A 21185-nucleotide genomic window follows, 5' to 3' on the forward strand; every position below is an offset into this window, starting at 1 on the left:
CAGGGAAGGGTTTGCATGTGATGGGGAGGGGGGTGTGCAAATGAGAACATGTACTGGGTGAGTGGAGGGTAACAGGACAAAGAAGGGAGAGAAGGGGGAAAAACGACTTTCAGAAAAAGAACTTGTATCTTATTACTAGACTATAAGCTATTTGAAGGCAAGGCCTATCTTTCATTTTATGTTACTTTTTACCTTGTTTTTATTCATTCCTACAAACTCCATCAGACTCTACCACAACACCTGACACCCAGGAGACACTCGGTAAATGTTTACTGATACACACCTGGATCAGACACTGACTCTCGCTCGCAGGTGTGGCTCTGACTAAGCAGGAAAAGGAAATGGACAGTGGTGGTGTGGGACAACTGTCCAGCAGTGATTCTGATAAGCAGAAGTGCCCTTTGTCCCAGCAGCTGAGTCACCGCGCTTTCACACTGACACACTGTGACAGGTTCCACTCACAACACCAATAATGACATGAGGTCATTCCCTCAACAAAGCAATAAGCCCCAAACAAAGGCTCCAAATCTTAACACAGGAAAGGTCTGTCCCAGTCAGTCACCTTCTATCCCAGTTAGCACATCAGATACATGATATATTTGTCCCATCCTGGACTAGGCGTCCTACACACACCGCATTCAATAATCCTCCTGACAACCCTATGGAAGGTGTTAGGTATAGTTTGCAGGTGAAGAAAATGAAATTCACAGGGGTTAAGTACCTTGCCTAAGGTCAAATGTCAACCAGGTTCAAAATCCTATAGGACAACACACATACTGAAAGGCGTACATATCAAAAATTTTTATATTCATGTAAGCAGTTCCAGCTGAAGAAACAAGTCCCCTCGTACCGCTTTCTTATCACACCCACTCCAAGGGCAGCCACTCTTCTGACTTCTCACAACTCTCTGAGTTTTGCCTGGAATACTCTAACATATTGTAATTTCTCCTTCCATTGAATTCTTCGATTTTTCTTATCTGTAATTTCCTAATACCCTCTTATAGTGTCAGTTATTTGTTCTTTTACATACCTTGTCTTTCTAATTACTATTGTTATAAGCTCCTCGAGGCCAAGGGTTTATACTTCTTTGCATTCCCCTGGTGCATCCTGCATGGAGAAATGACTCCACAATATATGTACCTAACAGTTAACTTTTGCTTTCTGTGTACCTGGCACTGTTGTAAGCATTTTACCTGGATTATCTCATTTAATCCTTCTAACAGTCCAATGAGGTAGGTACTGCAATTGCCTCCCTTTTACAAATAACAATGCTGAGGCACAAAGCAGCAGCTTGCTCAAGGTCAAACAGTCAGAGAGAGACAGTCAGGATTCAAACCCAGGCATTGTTATTCCAGGGCATGTGTCAATGGGAGGGCTTTCATTATTCTCTTCTCTTTTCCTAACATTTTTATTCAAATATAAAACACCCGTAGAAAAAAGACAACATAAATCACACATTTAAAGTTCAATGCATTCTGAACGTGGGGAGAGCTTGTCTGAACTGGGCACTTGGATTCAGCGCCTTCATTTCCCACATGAAAGAAACATACATGGATTCCCTGGACGCTGAAAAGCTATTACAATGCTCCTATGATAAAAACCACCAGATCAGGGCCTGTAGGTTTCTCTATCATCTTACCAAGTGCAGAAAGAATCATCCTGACGTCACAAACCAATTGGCTACTTGTCCCTTCACCAGGTTCCTTGGGCCAAAATCAGTCATCACATCTCAAGCTGTGATGATAAAAGTTGTATTGAGAAGAATGTTATCAACCAAACCAGGAACCCTAGAGGATAGGAGATTCTGGCTGAGAGCACATGGCAGTGCCTTCCTTGTGGTGAAGACTGGGATTAAGATCTGTGGGAACAGAGCAGCACCCCCAGTTGTCTGGGGGCACAGTCAACAACTGTGTCAACAACAGCCCCGCAGGCAACACACATATGGAACATAAGAGTAACCTGGCTTCAGGCATGCGTATTCCCAAGGCTCTGCTCTATGTTCTGCCATGGAAAAACAATGGGAATGCCCAGCAACTGAATATCTACCTCATCAAATGCCAGACCCTAGAAGCTTCTTCCCACTAATAGTGGGATCATTTTTTGTCTCCTAATCTAATTATAGAAAGATAAACTATCTGTGACTTTCAAAATGACAAGCACCTTTTTTTCTCCCTGCTTTGAATCTTCACTCATCTGATGCAAGAACCCTCTAACTCAGAAGAACTGTTTCAAATAAAGCATCAATGCAGATATCTTCAAAAAAATAAAAAAATAAATACAATTCAATGGGTTTTTACAAAGTAAAGACACCTAGATAACTCACACCCAGATCAAGAGACAGAACATGGTCTGCACCCCAGAAGGCCCCTTAGTGCCCCATTCTAGACACTAACTGCACCCTCCCAGGGTGTCCACTAACCTGCCTCTTCACACCATATATTCATTTACTTACTGTTGAATTTTATATAAATGACATCATATAGTATGTCCTCTGTATATCCGTGAAATTCATCCACTTTGTTGCATATGGTGTGTTACTTTGCATTTCTATATTGTATTTTCTATATTGAAGTGTGTGGGTGTGACATGATTTATCCATTCTGGCTGATGGACAGTTGATAGATTCTAAACTTAATTAACTGTAGCCAATGCTTCTGTGAATATTTTTATACATGCTTTTTGGCACATACATGCGTGGGTTTTTCTTGGGTACCTAACCAGGTATGGAATTGATATGACATTGGGTATGCAAAGTGATCATACCCACTTACACTCCCATCTGCAGCGACTGAGAGTTCTTTTTGCTCTAAATCCTTGTCAACACTTGATATTGTCTAGTTTTTCATTTTAGCTATAATGGTAGGTGCGTGATGGTAGGTACTGTGGCTTTAATTGGGCTTTCGCTGATGCCTAATGAAGTTGTGCATGTACTGGTCATTTGGATATCCTCTTCTGCAAGTACCTTTTCAAGGCTTTTTTTCCATTGGGTGGTCTGCTGCTTTATAGAAGTTGATGTGTAGAAGTTCCTTATACATTCTGGATAGGAGTTCTCAGTCAGGTATGTATGTATTGCAAGTATCTTCTCTCGTGATGTAGCTTGCTTTTAACTCTCTCACCTACTGATAAACAGTTGTAACTTTAATGTAGTCTAGTTGATCAATTTTTTCCTTTACAGTTAGTACTTTCTGAGTCTTGTTTAAAATGTGCTTTTTAGGGGCTGCTTTATTAGAGACTGACTGGTGGGGCTGCCGGGCAAGGTCCCCAGTCTCCCTGAAGCCACATGTGCTAAGCTAAGCCACTGCAAAGCTCTTTCTCTGGAATTTTACTCTTTAGGAAAATAAAAATGAAACTGAAAAGGGCTGTTATTCATTCATCAAGATGACAGCACTGGAAGAAGCCACCTGCAAGTCCTCACTAGAGACCCAAATTCTGTTCTACCCCCGCTCTTCCTGAGTATGGCTTTTCAGCTTGATTTCTCAGTTTTTCCTTCAATTCTGTGAGCACACCTTTCCCCTCACCCCTCCATGTCCTTCCAATAAACTCTCCTTTAAAAAAAATTTCTGGGACACCTGGGTGGCTTGGTGGGTTAAGCATCCAACTCTTGATTTCGGCTCACATCACAATCTCACAGTTTGTGAGACTGAGCCCTGCGTTGGGCTCTGTACTGACAACACAGAGCCTGCTTGGGAGTCTCTCTCTCCCTCTCTCTCAAAATAAATAAATAAACTTAAAAAAATACTTTAAAAAACTTAACAATTTCTAGTTAGCCAGAGTCTATTTACTGTTGCTTACAATCAAAGAATTCTACTGATTCCTTCTTTCATTCTCTCTATATTGACATTACCTATTCATGTGGCACTAACCACAAAAGTATAGCTTGATCAGTTACACTGTGCAAATAAGAAATTTCATCTTCTTGAAACTCAGTCCTCAATTCTTCCATGACCACAGTGTGATTTTTCTTTTCATGTTTACTTATTTACTTTGAGAGAGAGAGAGAGAGAGAACAGGTGGGGGAGGAGCAGAGAGAGGGACAGAGAGAACCTCTGTGCTGTCAGCGCAGAGCCTGACACGGGGCTCGATCCCATGAACCATGAGATCATAACCCCAGCTGATATCAATATCAAGAGTTGGATGCCCAACCAACTGAGCCACCCAGGTGCCCCAGTGCAGTACCATTTTCAAAAACTATGAGCTTTCTGACATCCCAGAGATGGTTCTGCTGTGACACTTACATCAGGAAAAACAATGGCAGTTTCAACTCATTGGCTCCTAGAGAAATGAAGAAGGGGAAATCTAGCTAAATCTGGACATTCTCAAAAAAAAAAAAACAAACCCAGACAATAAAAAGGTATAACTGAGAGAGCATTAACGACCCTCAACAAAGTATCAGGCAAAGATTGTTCTGCAGCTGTGCCTAAGTCTAATTACTATCTTTTCTTCACTGATAGCTATAATAATGAGCATTGATAATATAAGTAGAAGAGCAAACAATACTTTGTAGAATATTATTTAAATGAGCACTTCTAAAAATCAAATTATCCTAAGTAGGAAGCATGGGGGCAGGGGGTGGCAATCTGCAGAAGCACTGTTATAACTGGAAGGGTGTTTGGGGAACCAGCTCAATAATCATGCACCCGGACCCTTTATGTTTCACAAAATCAGACCACAGGTCAACATGAACAAGAGAGATTTTTTTAAAAGCAAAGAAATTATATCTCCAAATGAGTCTAAGCTGGCAAGTCATACACATATTGCATTGATGCAGTTGTAACATTAGGCGTTTCTGGATTACATCTTTTTGAGATGTAATGTGTTTTTAGAAACTATGGTGTTTTTTTCAGCATGACCTTAGTGGTGGCAAATCTCTATTCCTGGACATTGACTGGATTGGATTCTCAAAAACAGTCAAAACCCAGAGTCAAAGCTAGTGAGTAAATTTCTATAAATATATTTCCTTTTTTAAAAAATGGGGACAAACACATTGGGATGCCTGGTCGCTCAGTTCCTTGTATATCAGACTCTTGATTTTGGCCCAGGTCATGATCCCAGAGTTGTGGAACATAGCCTCGCATTGGGCACCATGCTGAGCATGGAGTCTGTTTGAGATTCTCTCTCTCTCTTCTCTCTCTCTCTCTCTCCCTTTGTCCCTCTCCCCCACTTGTACTCTAAAATTAAAAAAAAAAAATTAATGAATTAAAAAAAATGGTAACACAACACAGTGTAGGCTTTGGAGTTAGAGAAATCTGTATTATTTTTAAATTTTTTAGTGTTTTATTTTTATTTTTGAGTGAGAGACAGCATGAGCAGAGGAGGAGGGGAGAGAGAGAGAGAGGGAGACACAGAATCCGAAGTAGGCTTCAGGTTCTGAGCCGTTAGCACAGAGCCCGATGTGGGGCTTGAACCTGTGAACCACAAGATCATGACCTGAGCCCAAGTCAGACGCCTAACTGACTGAGCCACCCAGGGTCCCCAAGAAATCTCTATTCTGACACTTGCTGGTATATGATCTTGAACACAAGACAGCCTACTTGAGTCTCAATATCCTTATATGTCAGAAGGGACTAACAGTCTGATGGGTGTAGTTGGTAAATGAGATAATGTATATGAAGCTATTATATCTTTAGCTTTTATTATTGTGACTAAGGAAGGAGAAGGCTTTTGTCTGTTGAGTGTAAACAGGTTCTGAAACCACTTGCCACAAAACAGTTTACAAATTTTAGCCATCACCATTAGTGAGTGACACAACTTGCACTGTCTCTGGATTTATGCAATCCAGCACAGACCCAGAAATTATTTCTAAAAGGACCCTAAGAACAAAATACAATGACAGAGTCCAAGTACTAAAGCTGGAGCATTTATTCACAGGTGTGCCTCTTGGTGTCAGAGGAGGCCTAGATGCTCATGTTCTAATTCTGACCCATCCCTAGCAATGCCCATGATGAGGCCCATGCAGAGACGGTAGCTTTTGGTGCAGGGGGAAATGAAAGAACTGATGGAGGAAGGAGAAGTTCTCAAGGGAAACCGGATTCACTCAGAGGACATCTTTAACCCACAGACATATACACTAAGGCACTGCAGGAGGATCAGGGTCAGGATGGCTGCTTTAATAAGCTGCATCTTCAAAAATCAGAAGGGCTGTTTTCTACGGTGGTACGCTGGTAGAAGAATACGCTGGTCTTCTGATGGTCAAGCTTCATTTGTTTCAGCAACTGAATTAACAATCTTTCCTTGGTGTTTGTCTAAAACTTTACTCTGCTCTCCTTCTCTGGGAGCAAAAATAGGTCATCAAATACCCCACAAAGTCTGGTTACCTTGACCCCTGAGTCTTAGTGTCCTTGTCAATAAAATGAGGAAAATCACACCCATTTCACAGTACTATGCAAATTAAATGTGACCTCATAAAAGCATCATTATAGTGTCTGACACATAGTAGTTGCTTGATGAATAAGTTATTATTGGCTTGAAACAAAGAAGGAAATGCAAAATGTTGCATCTGAACTACTAAGAAGATAATTTATAGATTGAGAGAAAAACTTAGTCTAGTCTGGATAATTCTACAATTTGCTGAATCTTGGTTTTGAACGATTGCTATTATATCTTGAATGTATATTTTCTCCAGATACTTTCTCTATACTTCCTTGTTTATCTACATATATCTTACAATTTTGCTTTATTAAAAGAATTAAAAGCCACTTAACCAATTATCCTTGAGAAAATCTACTCATGAATATCCAGGTCTTGTGCTCCACAGGTCTGACATTTTCTTTGAATTACAGAGCTAGAGGATGAGATTCCACAGAGGATGGATATTCACTAGATGATGAAATATTCCTTCAATCAATCCCCTGGACCATGTGTGGAGTACAGGGGGTCTGTTTCTGTTGTGATCACGACTGTATATCTAACAGCACAGAGTTAGTGGAGGAATTCTTTTTCAGAGGGGAAAAACAGGAACTGTTCATTCTGTCATCACTGCCTCTTTCACATAATAGATGTGTATGTCCTGTAGCGAGTCAGGGATAATGTGCCAAAGACAGGAAGAGACTGGGTCAAAGGTGTCATTATCTTGTTTGAGACTTCTCCACACAGATGACCACCTTCACGCTTCAAAAACAATGGCTCTCCAATTGTTTTATGGCGATGGTCACTTTGGAAGAGCAATAAACCAAAAGACCAAACACAGGGGACCCTGAATTAGGGCTGGAAGACCTGTCCTTCTGCCACTCAGGGAATTCATTTAATACCCTTGGGCCTCAACTTCCACATCTGTAAAGTGAGCAGGGTGAATTAAATAACACTGAATTTGTCTCGTGTTTAAAACTGTATAATTTATACCCATTCTTCTACTTTTTTATTGTGAAAGACACCAATGGAAACCACCCCACTCTCACCAGAATGAATGAAGAATAAAATATGGCTTTGATCATAAAAATGAAAGAAATGATAAAATATGAATTCAAGTTAAATATATACACAGTGCTGGGGTACCTGGGTGGCATCTTAACCTGTCCGTTAAGCATCTGACTTTGGCTCAGGTCATGATCTCACAGCATGTGAGTTTGAGCCCTGCATCGGACTGTCTGCTGCCAGCACAGAGCCCACTTTGGATCCTCTGTCCCCGCCCCCTCCCCACCCCTCCCCTGCTGGTGTGAGCTCTCTCTCAAAAATAAAATAAAACAGGGGCGCCTGGGTGGCGCAGTCGGTTAAGCGTCCGACTTCAGCCAGGTCACGATCTCGCGGTCCGTGAGTTCGAGCCCCGCGTCAGGCTCTGGGCTGATGGCTTGGAGCCTGTTTCCGATTCTGTGTCTCCCTCTCTCTCTGCCCCTCCCCCGTTCATGCTCTGTCTCTCTCTGTCCCAAAAATAAATAAAAAACGTTGAAAAAAAATTTTTTTTTAAATAAAATAAAATAAAATAAAACATATACATATATATATATATATATATATATATACACACACACACACACACATATAGACACACATAGACACACATACTGCCATCCTGCAGTCATTATCAGAGAGCTGCCTGCCCCTTGTGTGATGAGCCTGCTCTTTGTCACCATCTATGGTAATGACAGAACACTATCTGTGAATCCTCAAAATGGCTCATTTAATTCCAACTTATGAACTGTCAAGACTAACCAGGGCTCCAGACAGATGCGATGCCTCCTCCCCACTAACTGTGGTCAACATGTAAGCTGTAGGCAGCATCAGGAACAAGTGGTGGAGGTTAAGTCACATTGAACTGGGAAGCAAAAGTGGCAGCCAAATTGCTGAATACACAGGTGTTCTGCATGAGCTGATCATGGCTAACATTTTTTGAGTATTTATTCCAGGGCTTATAGGCATGTGCTTTATATACATTACCTTATGTTTACCACCTGTACTTTGTGGGTCAGGAGGCTAGGGCTACAGAAGCTTAGGGTCCCAGCTCTGCTACTCAGCTATAATGTAATGGCCACTCTTTCACAGAGGGGCTGAACCGGGGACCTCCTGTTTCCTTTCTCCTGTGCCTTCTTTCCAGGTCCAGTGATTCATATTCCTTCCTCTCATTCCTGAGAGATTGGGTAGCTCAGAAAGTTTGACACTTGACTTGCTCTTTGACTTTTAAACAGTGTTTTCCTCTAGGTGCCAAACTGTTCCATGACTACTCCTGTCTTCCTTGATCAAATCAACTGGTACCAGTGGTAACCCTAGGGCGCTTGCTATGTTAGACATTAGTTGGTGTGGTCAGTTTGAGCTAGGATTTGAGCGTTTACAGCAAGACATGTTGTAGACTTGCAGAACAGGTAAAAGTGGGTCAGGAACTTAGATTACCACTTCCTAGAAGACAGAGCTGAATGCACATTCCTTTTTGCACTGCACTCAGTTTTGCATCCAGCCATCAACAGGTAAAGAATCGGTATGATATACCAGGAAGAGCAATGGAATAGGAGGGAGTAGAAGAACATGGGCACAGGTCTCCATCACCCCCATTCCTGCCCAGCTACTGCTCCCCTCTCTTCTGCCCACACTGGAATAAACCCTGATATTGAGAACTACCAAATGTCAAGGGGCGTTTCCAACTCAGGAGGAGGAAAGAAGAAAAAAGGCTGAAATCTCATCATCATATTAAAAATGGCAACAAGTTTTCAACATACACTATATGCCAGACACTGTGCAAAAAAATTTTCTTAGATGATCTTATTTCCTTCCCAGAAGGCTCCAATGAGAGAGACATTATTATTAACTCCATATAAAGACAAAGGCTTTGCCACTGGAAACAAAGGGATTTAAAGAATTGTGTGAAAGTGCTAGAAAAGGGCAAATTCCTAGGAAACCAAGAGACCGCCTGGAGCTGACCTGCTCTGAAACTACCTCGCAAGGGGATATCAAATAGAAAGGCAACACATTCCACATATTATCTTTGTTGAGCATAGTTTTGTAAATGAAGGAGGGGCCAGTTAATAGTGCCTCGTGAGACACGTGAGCCTGATGGCCCAGCTGTTTGTCAACTCAACACAGTTACGTCCTGGTCTTTGGCCAACATGGCATACCGTACTATCTCTGCCCAAGTAAGTGAACAAGCAGAGTGGACATACGTGTGCATGTGCGCGCGCATGTGTGTGTGTGTGTGTGTGTTTAGGATGTATGCAGCGTAGGCACAAAGCCCACAGGCACACCTTGCATTCTTGGCTAAAATTCCTTCCTCCCCACAAAGAAGAGAGATTATGTGACTGTTTTAGTCATTCTTCTCTTCCTGGAATGGCTTTGGGAGGCCTGTAGTCTGGCTGGGGTTTAACCCCCCCGGTGGACCAAGCCTAAGGGCCGGCGACTGACACCCTCTGGGCCTGTGGGTTTGGGTGAGAAAGGGAAGCAGGAACAAGTGTGCAGGCAAAGGCTGTCCTCTGCCGGGAAAGCTGAACAATCTAAAGAGAGTCAGAAGAGACACTACACCTCTCTCAGCTATCCATACTCTCTATACCTGTTCTCAAGATAAATTGAAGTTATTTGGCTTTTTGAAGCTAGAGATTTCATGCTTTCTACAGAAGCTTAATCAGTATAACTTCCCTAAGTCACTCTCCTCCAAACTCAGTGAGACCAAAAGGAGTTAGTTGTATTTTCTAATTTAATCAACTCCCCCCTCTTCCTCCTGTACCTGGTTGATGAATTCTCGCTTTTCCCTCCTGGCAGCATCTGGTCTAGGCTTGCTGTTCAAATGTGCAATGCCAGCTCTGGTTTCATAATGCGAAGGCCTGTATTGATCCTAACTGTACTGGTTTACAGGAACCTGCCAATCCTCTGGAAAATTGGTATCTTCCTGGTTTTTAAAGCAAAGAGATTTCTGGAGTCCCGTCAACTCTTTGTGTGCTTATAATCACCTTTTGATTGTAAACTCTTTGTGTTTCCATTACTCAACACTTCAGGTAAGAATTCTGTTTAAGAAACATGTCCTTGCTTGTAAAACCTGTCAGTCACATAAGGACACTTACAGGCAAATTAATTAAAAAGATAGAACCACATGATTTCAAAGCTCTTCTTGCTGTCTCCTCCTCCTCCTCTCTCCCTCCCTCCCTCTCTCTCTTTTTTTTTCTTTTTCATCCACTGCTTTTATTCTCTATACTGTCTTCTAATAACCTCCTTCAGGACCTTGCTTCAGTTCATGGATATTGTCACAAAAGACTAACCAGTCCCATCAAGGAAAATGAAAATCTATCTAATGATCAGATCAATGACAAGAGCCCTGGGTTTTTTGTCAATTTCTTACAGCATATTCTGGGTATGGGTTGAGATGGTAGGGAAGAGAAACAGGACAAGTAAATCTGAAGAACCTGAAGGGCACAGACTGTGATGTGATCATCTTTGCACCCTCCAGACAGCCAAATGCAGCACTGTCAGTCTAAAACAAATGTTTACTGAGTGACTCCTATGCAGAATCAATGGTGAACAAAACAGATTGGGTGTTTGCCTCCCAAAGACCTTAGCCACATTACGAGAGAGAAAATTGACTTAAAAAAAAATGGGGTGCCCCGATGGCTCAGTCAGCTAAGTGTCCGACTCTTGATTTCGGCTCAGATCATGATTTCACGTTTTTGTGTTTAAGCCTCGCATCGGGCTCCACACTGACAGTGTGGAGCCTGTTTGGGATTCTCTGTCTCCCTCCCTCTTTGCCCCTCCCCAACTCACTCTGTCTCTGTCTCTCTCAAAATAAATAAACTTAAAAAAAAAGATAATTACAAACTATACTAAGTATGATGAGATAAAGGAACACACTTAGCAGGGAGCATATGCCTGGAGCCCTGCTCTAGCCTGGGGGGTCAGGAAAGTCTTCCCTGAGGAATCTTTGACACTGAAGTGTAGACCTAAAGTATGAGGAGTTAAAGGAGCTGCAAATTACAAGACCTTCAAGAAAGCAAAGGCATTTTCTACTTTTCCAACAACCGGAGTTCCAGTTTTTGTGTGTGTATGAGAGAAGTGAATGAAATGTTAGCAATGTCATCCACATCTCTCATTCTATATGCAGTGGAATTAAAATCCCCACTTGAGCTGCCCAAGGCCACTCAGGCTAGGACTAGACCCCCCCAGGGGCTGCTGGCTCCCAGCCCAGAGCCCACTGGACCACACCGCAAGAACTGGGAGTTTCAGTGGCCACACTAGACTTAAAAAGCAGTGCTGAGGGAACTCTGAGACATACAGACCAAGGGCTTATCCCATATTCAAATGGTATGTAGTGGGTCAGGGATAAAAGTTTTAAATTTTTTTTTTTACATTTCTTTATGAGAGACAATGAGAGAGCACAAGTGGGGAAGGGGCAGAGAGAGAATGAGACACAGAATCGGAAGCAGGCTCCAGGTTCTGAGCTTTCAGCACAGAGCCCGATGTGAGCTTGAACCCACAAACCCTGAGATCATGACCTGAGCCAAAGTCGGACTCCCAACCCAAATGAGCCACCCAGGCGCCATAAAAGTTTTTAAAATGGAACTTTTAAGAACTCAGTGCTGCTTCTAAAGAATGGCTGGAGACGTTCAGATATTTCTGACCAAAATGTTTCATAAACCAGAAACAAAGAGTGAACCAGGCAGATTTCTCCATCTGCGTGCAAAGTGAAAACATTACTGTGGTGATGTGATTAATCAATTCAAAGTGGTATTTAAGGTCTGCTGACTTCACCCATTAGTCCAACAAGAACTACAATTAGCCCTAAACTCTAATCTTAACCCACCTGAGAAGCAGCCCCGAGTAAACAGGCAGGGCATTTTTTAAATGCCAGTGACAGACACCTCCTGGGAAGTTAATACCACCTAAGTGACTTTCCTCAGCAGCTTCCCCATTTTCGTTCCTCTCTTTGCAACACTGCTACAGCAAGTAAAGACTAACACCTCCATTTCTGTCTCAGTTAACTTGTCCTTCCTTCTCAACAAAGATACAGAGTTGATTAGAAGGACTGGTAAATACAGAGGGAAAGACCTACATTCTGGTCCACTCTGGCATCTCCAAACTTAGAAGTGAACACAACACAGGCAATAATCCAAGAGCTTCACTACCACCTATTTGTCAAGCAAAGACAGTAAGAGAAAGGTTCCCAAAAGAGAGAGAGAGAGAGAGAGAGAGAGAGAGAGAGAGAGAGAGAGAAACGTTTCCAAAAGCTGCCAGGAGACATCTCTCAGAAGACAGGTCTCATTAAGAAGGCAGAGAAAGATACTATAGACTACCTCTAAACCTCAAATCCTTCTCCACTTCACATCTCTTCAGGGGACAAAAGATTGGAAATGTCCCTCCAATCAAAACAAGATCTCTCTCAGCCTTTCCATGATTCTTAGCCCCTGCTTTGTGTTGGCTTCTTTGTGTCTGCAAAGAAGCTGCTTCATTGAAACATCATAGAAAACACACACACACACACACACACACACACACACACACACACACACAGTTGTCCCTCAGACAATGAGGTCGCCTGCATACAGGCATTTCCAATGTAGGCAGGAGACAAAGCCTGCAGAATTCTCAACCTGTTGCTATAGTAGCAGAAAGAATGTGATTCAGGCAGCTCTGCTGAGATCCATATCCAAATCCCTCCAGCTCCCAAAGAGAACATTAACCCTTCACTACCCCTTCTTGGGGGCAGAATCACCTGGGAAGAATCCTAAATTTGTCCTAGGCACTAGATATCATACTCTCAGCATCCACTCACTCATGCATTCACTTAGTACCTAATTAGATTCTCTTATGTTGGATCCTAGGTTTTTGGTGGTAAACAATGCAGATATGGCCCTTGAGAATCAGTAAGAGGAGGTGTAGGATATTAAATTATTGCTCAAATAACAATATATTATGCAGCATTAGCGTTATATGGGAGACACAAGAGGTTTCCAGCAAAACCATCACCAGAATGGAAACAACCTATCCAAGAGAACCAGCTTATACAGTAATGGTAGCAGACTCCATATATTCAGAGCCATTGCAATTACTTGATTGTTTGCATGTGCTAATTTGACAAGACTACCCCTAGAAATGCCTGTTCCAATCATATCATGGCTCCTACGAAGCATTAGTTTAAGTGAGTTGTTTAATCAAATCAGCTTTCCACATAAAATAGAGCATTGTTTGTTAGAGAACCACTGCAAGCAATTGCTGAACAGTCACTAGGCAACAGAAATGGCAGGTGAGGGCTCAGAAAATACATGAAGTAAGTACAGTCACAGGGACCCTGGGAGGACTTCTATCTAAACAGTCCCCGCCCCAATTTATTTCTGTGATCAAAACAGTAACAAAGAAACCTTAGGAAATAGAATTTAGAAATGACCTATAATCCAGCTTATTTTCCTTAACATTATAATACAGAAATCTTATATTATTGAATACCTTCCTGCTAGAATTCTTTATTTCCCATGGAGCATAAATACTAGGAGGGAGGGGCTTCTTAGGAAGAGAAACCCATTAGGTAATCGTAGCCTCATCTGCTTTTTGTGAAACAAGGCAGCATCGATAAGACTGCCAAGAAAAAGCTGAAAAACCAAGAGGACAGGTTTCTAATCTCAGATGGCCAGTAGATGTGGCTTCATGGAAGTTACATAATCTTTTGTATCTCAGTTTCCTCGGAAGTAAATTTAATACACTATGCAGATCCAAAAGCACAGAATGGTCAATAGCAATGCCTATAAACCTGTGGCCTGAAATAAAGTACAGTTGACCCCTGAACAACCCGGGAATTGGGGAAACGGACACCCCACACAGTTGAAAAATCCACATGTAACTTTTGACTCCCCAAAACCTAACCACTAATAGCCTACGGTTGACCAGAAGCGTTACTGATAAGATTAACCGTCAATTAACATATTTTGTATATATTTTATACGCTGTATTCTTAATACTGTAAGCTAGAAGAAAGCAAATGTTATTAAGAAAATCATAAAGAAGAGAAAAATACATTTACATTACTGTAAAAAATCCATGTATATATGGACTTGTGCAGTTCAAACCCACGTTGTTCAACATCAACTGTACTCCATTGTTATTCTTAGTAACACCGTAAAACATAGTTTCTGTTGTGGAGAGTATCTGAGAAGCTCAATCATATTTCGGAACATGGGTTTCCTATCTCGACCAGAGGCACAGGACTATAGATCTTTCATTAAGCAATCCAGAAAGAGACAGGCAATCAAAAAGTATATTCACGAAAATCTCTTTTAACCACTGCAACATTGGGCTAGTATTTGGGAAAAGGTTCCAAATGATCTGACTAGATGGAAACTCATTTCTTTTCGCCTTGGAAAGAAGTGATGGTAGCAAAGGGATGTGATGTGACCTAACACAATGACTTCACCCCAAATCATGCCCTTCCTGGAAGTGGCCAGTGAATAACCGAACTCATGATCCCTTTACACTTCGGGGAATGGGGTGAGAATAGAAATGGAGGCATTCTAGTGCCATCTTTCTTATCTATCAAGTTTGAGGTAATTATAGGAATTTTTTTCCCTTTAACACTCCATTGCAGATCATAGCAGCAAAGACACTTACTTCTACACTTTCTGGAACCCAGTTTTGACTTCACCAGCTTTTCAAAGAAGGAAAAAATATAAATCCCTCACATGTCCTTCCCCCATCATGGGAGTTTACTTTAATGACCTTAATTCTTTACTTCTCTCTGTACCCATGCCCTCTGCCACGTGACTTTGCGGTTTCTCTCTGCAAATTTGTATTTCCCTAGCTTTTGACAGTAGATTTGGCCATATGACCTGCTTTGTCCACCAGGATGTTAACAGTCAATGGCATAACCCAGAAGCTTGAAATGAGCTATAGCTCATTGTGGCTTCTTCTCTTCTATGTCTGCTATCATTGTGAGAAGAACGTGCCCGAACAGTTGATCCGAGAGAAAAATTGAGGGACATGTAAAACAAAGCCACCCCCAATGAAGCTAAGTCAAGATCAGTTGATTCTTCCCACCCTAACCTGCAGACATAGGGGTTAATAAAAATATATTGTTGTGGGGCACCCAGGTATCTCATTCGGTTAAGGGTCCTACTCTTGGTTTTGGTTCAGGTCATGATCTCATGGTTCCTGGGATTGAGCCCCAGGTAGGGTTCTGCGCTGATAGTGCTGAGCCTGCTTGGGACTCTTTCTCCCTGTCTCTCTGCCCCTCCCTCCCCCCCATGAACTCATGCCTATTCTCTCTCTCTCAAAAATAAATAAATGAACTTTTTAAAAAAAGCGTATTGTTGTGTGCTAGTGAGATTTTGTGGTTGTTTGTAATGTAACATTATTGTAGCAACAACTGATACACCCATCACAGCAAAAATCACCTGTAGTTTAAGGGCTAAAACATTGTTTGCCTTGTCTTCTTAATAAGTAACAAGTAAGGGCCCTATTACATCCCAATGCCAAAGACTTATTCAGGAAATCTATACAATGTTCTAAATCTCGTGGGATACAATAGTAAAAGTGTATAATTGCAGCCATCAATCTGCACCTGTGAACTTTTCTCATCCAGGATCAGGTCAATGTGATTGCTCAAAGGTGACTATAAACTTTTCTTACGTGGCTCGAGATACAGTAAAACCTTGATTTGCAAGCAAAACTCATTCCAGAAACATGCTTATAATCCAAAGCACTTGTCTATCAAAGCGAATTCTGAGAATTGCCTCAGTTGTGATCATGTGACATTCAGCATCACGTACTACTCATATTGTCAGACATTGCTCGTTTATCAAATTAAAATGTAATTAGAAGTGTTGCTCGTCTTGCGGAACACTCACAAAACAAGTTACTCGTGATCCAAGGTTGTACATATATCAAATCAGTAAAGAACTCTGAACCACTGGAGTGTTGTTTGTCCAAGTACAGAGGAACTGGAATCACTGCATCTTTCAGTAATGTAAGGGACTAACAAGACCATTGGCTTATTGGTTTTCAATCCTAGCCAATCACCAGAGCTTTCTAAATTACAGATTCCTAGTCCCCATCTATAGATATTTAGTTGAATAATCTGACATAGGTGTATGTGTTGTTAAAAAGTTCTCAAAGTAATGTTGATGATCACAAGAATTGGAAATGTCCCCCATCTAACAGAGTTCCTCCATGGATTGAATTTCTCATGCTGAGTTGCACCAAGCATTTGTGGTGATGTTAGCAGACCAAGAAGTGAACACAGGAGCAGTATCTCCAGGTGACCACACGAATTCGTTCGTTATTATTAGCATAACAAACCATTCCAAGGTTCAGTAGCTGAAACAATATGCACTACTTATTGCTCCTGAGTCTTCGGACCCATTGGTGTGACCTCTCCTGGGCCCACTCACATGTCAGGTCAGCTGGCTGGTCCAGGATTTCCTCCTCACATATCTGCTCAAGACCACCATCAGCTGGGGATACAAGGGTCTCTGGGCCACAGCAAGTGGGTCCAGGAGTGTCCATATGGTGACCGGGCTAGATTCTAGGTGAGCAAGTAGAAGTGTGAGAGGCCGCTTAAGCCCTATGCTGGGGATACACATTCACCCTTCTACTTCTGCACATTCTATTGGTCAGAGTAAGTTACAAGGCCAAGCCCACATTCAGGGGCTGGGTAATTAGACCCTACCTCTTGACAAGAGGAGCTACAAAGTCATATCACAAGAGATTAGCTTCAAAGTCTATTATACAACCAAAGGGAGAAAAAGGTTGCCTTAAGTCAAATATGATTTCTCAGTGCGGGCCGAGGTTTTCACCCTAACCTCAAAAAAAGTTATACAATCGTTAGGGTGAAGTTTCATCTGATACTCCTCATTTCTACTCCTGCCTGCATTCACACACCTTACTTACTCCTCAAGACCTCGGTCTCATTCCTTTCAGCACTTTCATATTATCCTCTGAGGTTTTTAAAGATGATGTGGATGACATGCCATCCTTATGAGGACTTGTTCAGGATGAGTCTTTCCATGATGTCTCTTCTTGGCTTAGGATGTGTCTACAAATGAAATGTGACCAAATGATCATAGGGCTACATCCTGCAAAGGACCCCACAGCATTAACCGAAGAGCACCAATGCCTAAGAAACATTACAGGAAAAAGATAACACACTAGACCAGAAAAGAGCCCTGAGGAGCAGGAAACTGGCACTCACTGAAGATTCCAGACCGAGGCTAATTATATTCTAGCCGCCAGCTGCTTCACTCCACTCCTACTTCACTTGCGGTGTTTGATCACTTAGGAAGCGCACTAAAAGGGCGGTGACTGGATCAACAACCATGCCCCTGACCCAGGCCCTAAGATGTATGCAGCCTGGGGTATGTAGCAGCCACTTATTACAGCATCCCTACAATAAAGGTGTTGCTTTCTGTTTTTTTAGAAAAACCACCATGACCTTTGGAAGTCTCTAAACACCTCCTTGTGAGGTTTCGGACAGCAGGGGGTGGTAGGGAAAAGAATTCCAGCAACCAGGAAACACAGGATGGCAGAGAAGTGGCCAGGGCTGGGTAGTAGTGCGAGGAGGCTCTTTGGAAGGGATGTGGATACAAAGAATGGAAGGAGAAAGCATGTGCTGCTCACACGCAAGGTTGTCTTAAGTGCATATTTGGTCCCCAAGCATGTGGCCAGTCCTCAATCTGCTTGCTATGACTGCTCAAAAGACTAAGCAACAGGACTGGATGAAAAACACAATGAAATGAAAAGAAATCTAAACTCACCAGAAAGATGCCTCAGAAAAGCCAAATTCAAGAAGGTATTGCATTTAATTTAGTTTGAGAAAAAAACTCCATGAAGTTTTGAAAATGTGTGGACAGGCCATCAATAGGAGGAAATGTTGCCGCACCCCTCCAAACTGTCTTCCACTCCCGAGCACTTGATCGGGGAGTGAGGCAGGTATGGTAGGACTGGTGAAGTTTTAGACCTGAACATGTAGGAACCAAACCGCAGACACTCGTGAAGGCTAGAAGCGCTACCAAGCGCGGTCAACTCTGCGGGTAGCTTGGAGTGGCATCCGTCTGTTTCTCAATCACAACTCAATAGAGTCGAAAATATAAACTTCGCATCCCAGGTAAAATTACCATAATCGTGCCCACCCTCACTAGGCAAAAAAAAAAAAAAAAAAAAAAAACAACAACAAAGTAAGTGACATTCTTGGATGGTCTTTTAATGAGCTGGCTGATTGGGCTGCAGTCAGACTATGCTTTTGATTAATTAGCCAAGAGGAAAGCAAGGCTATAAGAAAACAAACTACTCGTATGATCACCACAGGAACCTTGATAATGATAATGATGACGAATTACTCATTTCTTGTCAACAAAAGATAAAATGTATCGTCCTAAAACTCAGAAGAAGGGTATGCAATCTAAGAAGGGGATTTTCACCCTGCCTGTGCCCCTCCCCACTTACACACACATGCACACACAACTTCATACCCTTCTTGGTACAGTACTTTTTAGGGCTACTGTTTACCGCTGCTCTGAAAACCTACCTATGTGATGTACAGGTTGCTCCTTATAGAGAATCCTTAAGTTGCCTGCACAGTGGTGCCAAGAATGAACCTGTACTACATTTGCAGGGACACATGGGCACAGGCCAAACTTCCACATGTGTCATGGGAGTGCCTCAGCTTTGGGCAGTTTCTACTGCAGTTTCTAAGCCATTCTCTTACAAAACCCCCTTAGCTCAGATGTAACCACAATACAATTCCTCAAGGCTAAAGGAATGGGGCCGTCTCAAATATACTATAGTGGTGTAGTTTCAAATTCACATTACACTTCTAGCTTTATCTTTCCTACAACCTTTTTCCTGAAATCTCCCCAGGTAGTAAAGTTTGGGCTAGGCCAGGAACCAGAGGCAGCAGTTTCATTCTTTCCCATGCCAGTGCAATCAATGGCTTGTGTTTAGAATAAATATTTGAAACTCAGAAGCCTGCTAACAATGCAGCACTTGATTACTCTGAATTACTCTCACCCACAGCAATTGAGGGAGAAGTCGTTGGCACCAGCCCCACGCAAAAAAAAAGAAAAAAAAAACCTGCTTCCCAGCCTCCTCCGTTTGCCTTCCAACCCTCCCCTCAAAGAAGTCTCAACACACTACACAAAGATCTCAGTTTTCTCCCTTAAATACCACATGAATCCCACATTGAACATCTGACTTTCTTCTTCCCACAGCAGCACAGATTTACTGCAATACTTTCATGTTCATATATATTTAATTAGACCAACTTATCTTGTAACTCTCTTATTCACACCCCTCTGCCAGCATCCTTCATTCAACACTGAAATCTTTTAAAAAGGGTTTTCTGTTTGCTCATTTTAAGACAAAATGTCATCTTGGTCTGTTCTAAAGCTATAGTAACAAGCTACTTTTCAATTTAGTCAGAGGTGCCCATGTATTAAAATGGCCACAATCCTTAGCACTTTCCTTCCTTCAAAAGCTATCTGGTAAATGATATTCTTTGGGTTTCTTTTCTTTTCTTTTTTCTTTTTTTTTTTAGGAGGGCCAAAAGGGTAAACTGTACTAACCAGAAATAATTAGTATGTTAAGTTTTGTTTCAAGGCCAGACTAACAGGTTACAAGTTCTAATAAACCCTGCTGGGGGAGACATTTCTTTGTCTTGGGACCACTGAGAGCAAACAAACAAAACACCTTTAATTCCATCAGAAACTCTCCCATCTAAATATAACTGAAAAGAAAAGCCAACACCAAAGCAAATGAACTAAGTGGTCCCGCTGCTGGCAGCCCTTACCATTGGGAGCAGAGGCCCCCTCCGGACCCCCGCAGGGGCTCTGGCTCCTCCTGGGGTGGGGTAAGGGTGGTGAGGGGTCCAGGACTTGGGTGCAGGTAGAGGTATGCTCCGTGCATGCTTGAACAGGACTCACCGCCGTCTGCCTGCCTGTCTGCCACTCCGTCCTCTCGTCTGGGTGGGAAGGGCCAAGATGAAAAAAAAAAAAATGTGCAGGTTACTCACTGGCCTTCCCAGGCAGGCACACCCAGGAGGAGGAGAGGCCAAGCACAGACAGGGAGATTCTTCAGAGGCCATGCCTGAGATCTTGATTCTGATTCCTTTTGTTAATACTTCCTGAACTTTAAACCCAATCTGCACCAACATGGGTATTTTGGGGGAGGCCAATAACACTTGGGTAATTAGATTCCAAGAGCTTCATGCAAAGGTTACTTTGAAAAGGCAGTGCTTTAGTGCACGTACTTTTAAATTTAATCCTGAAATTTGTTTCCGCTGTGTTTGAGCATTAACACTAGACTAGGAAATGAGAGTAAGGGGGCAACCTTGGTGCAGGGGCCTGGAAATGCCTGGAGCAGGCAAACCTGGGTGTGATTAAGACAGTGAATTTCTCTATCTTTTAGGCACTAAATTTTAGAGAAACAGGATTCTCAACAGTCTCCTAAAGTCTGTGAACCTTGCCTTGTATAAGAGACACAGGCTTGAAATAAATAGGTATGCAGAAATCAAGATTTTAGAAATGGATTCCCACTGAAAATGCAAGACCTTGTTACCTGATAGCCTGACTTCTGATAAATCCTGAAATGAAGCCTTTCATAAATGGAGGGACCCTTCAGTAATTTGTCCTTTTATCAATAGAAGGAGATGGGGAGATAGAGCCAAGGGTGAGGAGGACGGAACTAACCCTATTAGTACCGACTGTGGACGAGGTACTTCTCTTACCTAATCCTGAAAATGCCTTTCTGAGGGAAGTATTCTTCCTCTTTCACATGTGAGCACCCTGAGACTCTGAGGTTAGGTA

General features: G+C 42.2%; 1 protein-coding gene and 1 pseudogene across 4 annotated transcripts in view; one reads left to right on the forward strand and one right to left on the reverse strand.

The window, feature by feature from the left end:
• STON2 (stonin 2) overlaps positions 1–21185 on the reverse strand; it is a 144633-nt gene that overhangs the window by 32555 nt on the left and 90893 nt on the right. For 3 of the 4 annotated variants that reach the window (XM_019461932.2, XM_019461930.2, XM_019461931.2), the window contains one exon: positions 20171–20341. The exons of the other annotated variant lie outside the window; for it this stretch is intronic. In XM_019461932.2, the coding sequence (XP_019317477.2) occupies positions 20171–20341 (171 nt within the window). The remainder of the gene's footprint in view (positions 1–20170; positions 20342–21185) is intronic. 4 annotated transcript variants of the gene reach the window in all.
• Positions 1478–2085, forward strand: LOC128772751 (gametocyte-specific factor 1-like; annotated as a pseudogene).

This window comes from Panthera pardus, unplaced genomic scaffold (assembly GCF_024362965.1).
Source record: "Panthera pardus isolate Hobbes unplaced genomic scaffold, ASM2436296v1 HiC_scaffold_24, whole genome shotgun sequence".
In the NCBI taxonomy this organism is placed as follows: Eukaryota; Metazoa; Chordata; class Mammalia; order Carnivora; family Felidae; genus Panthera; species Panthera pardus.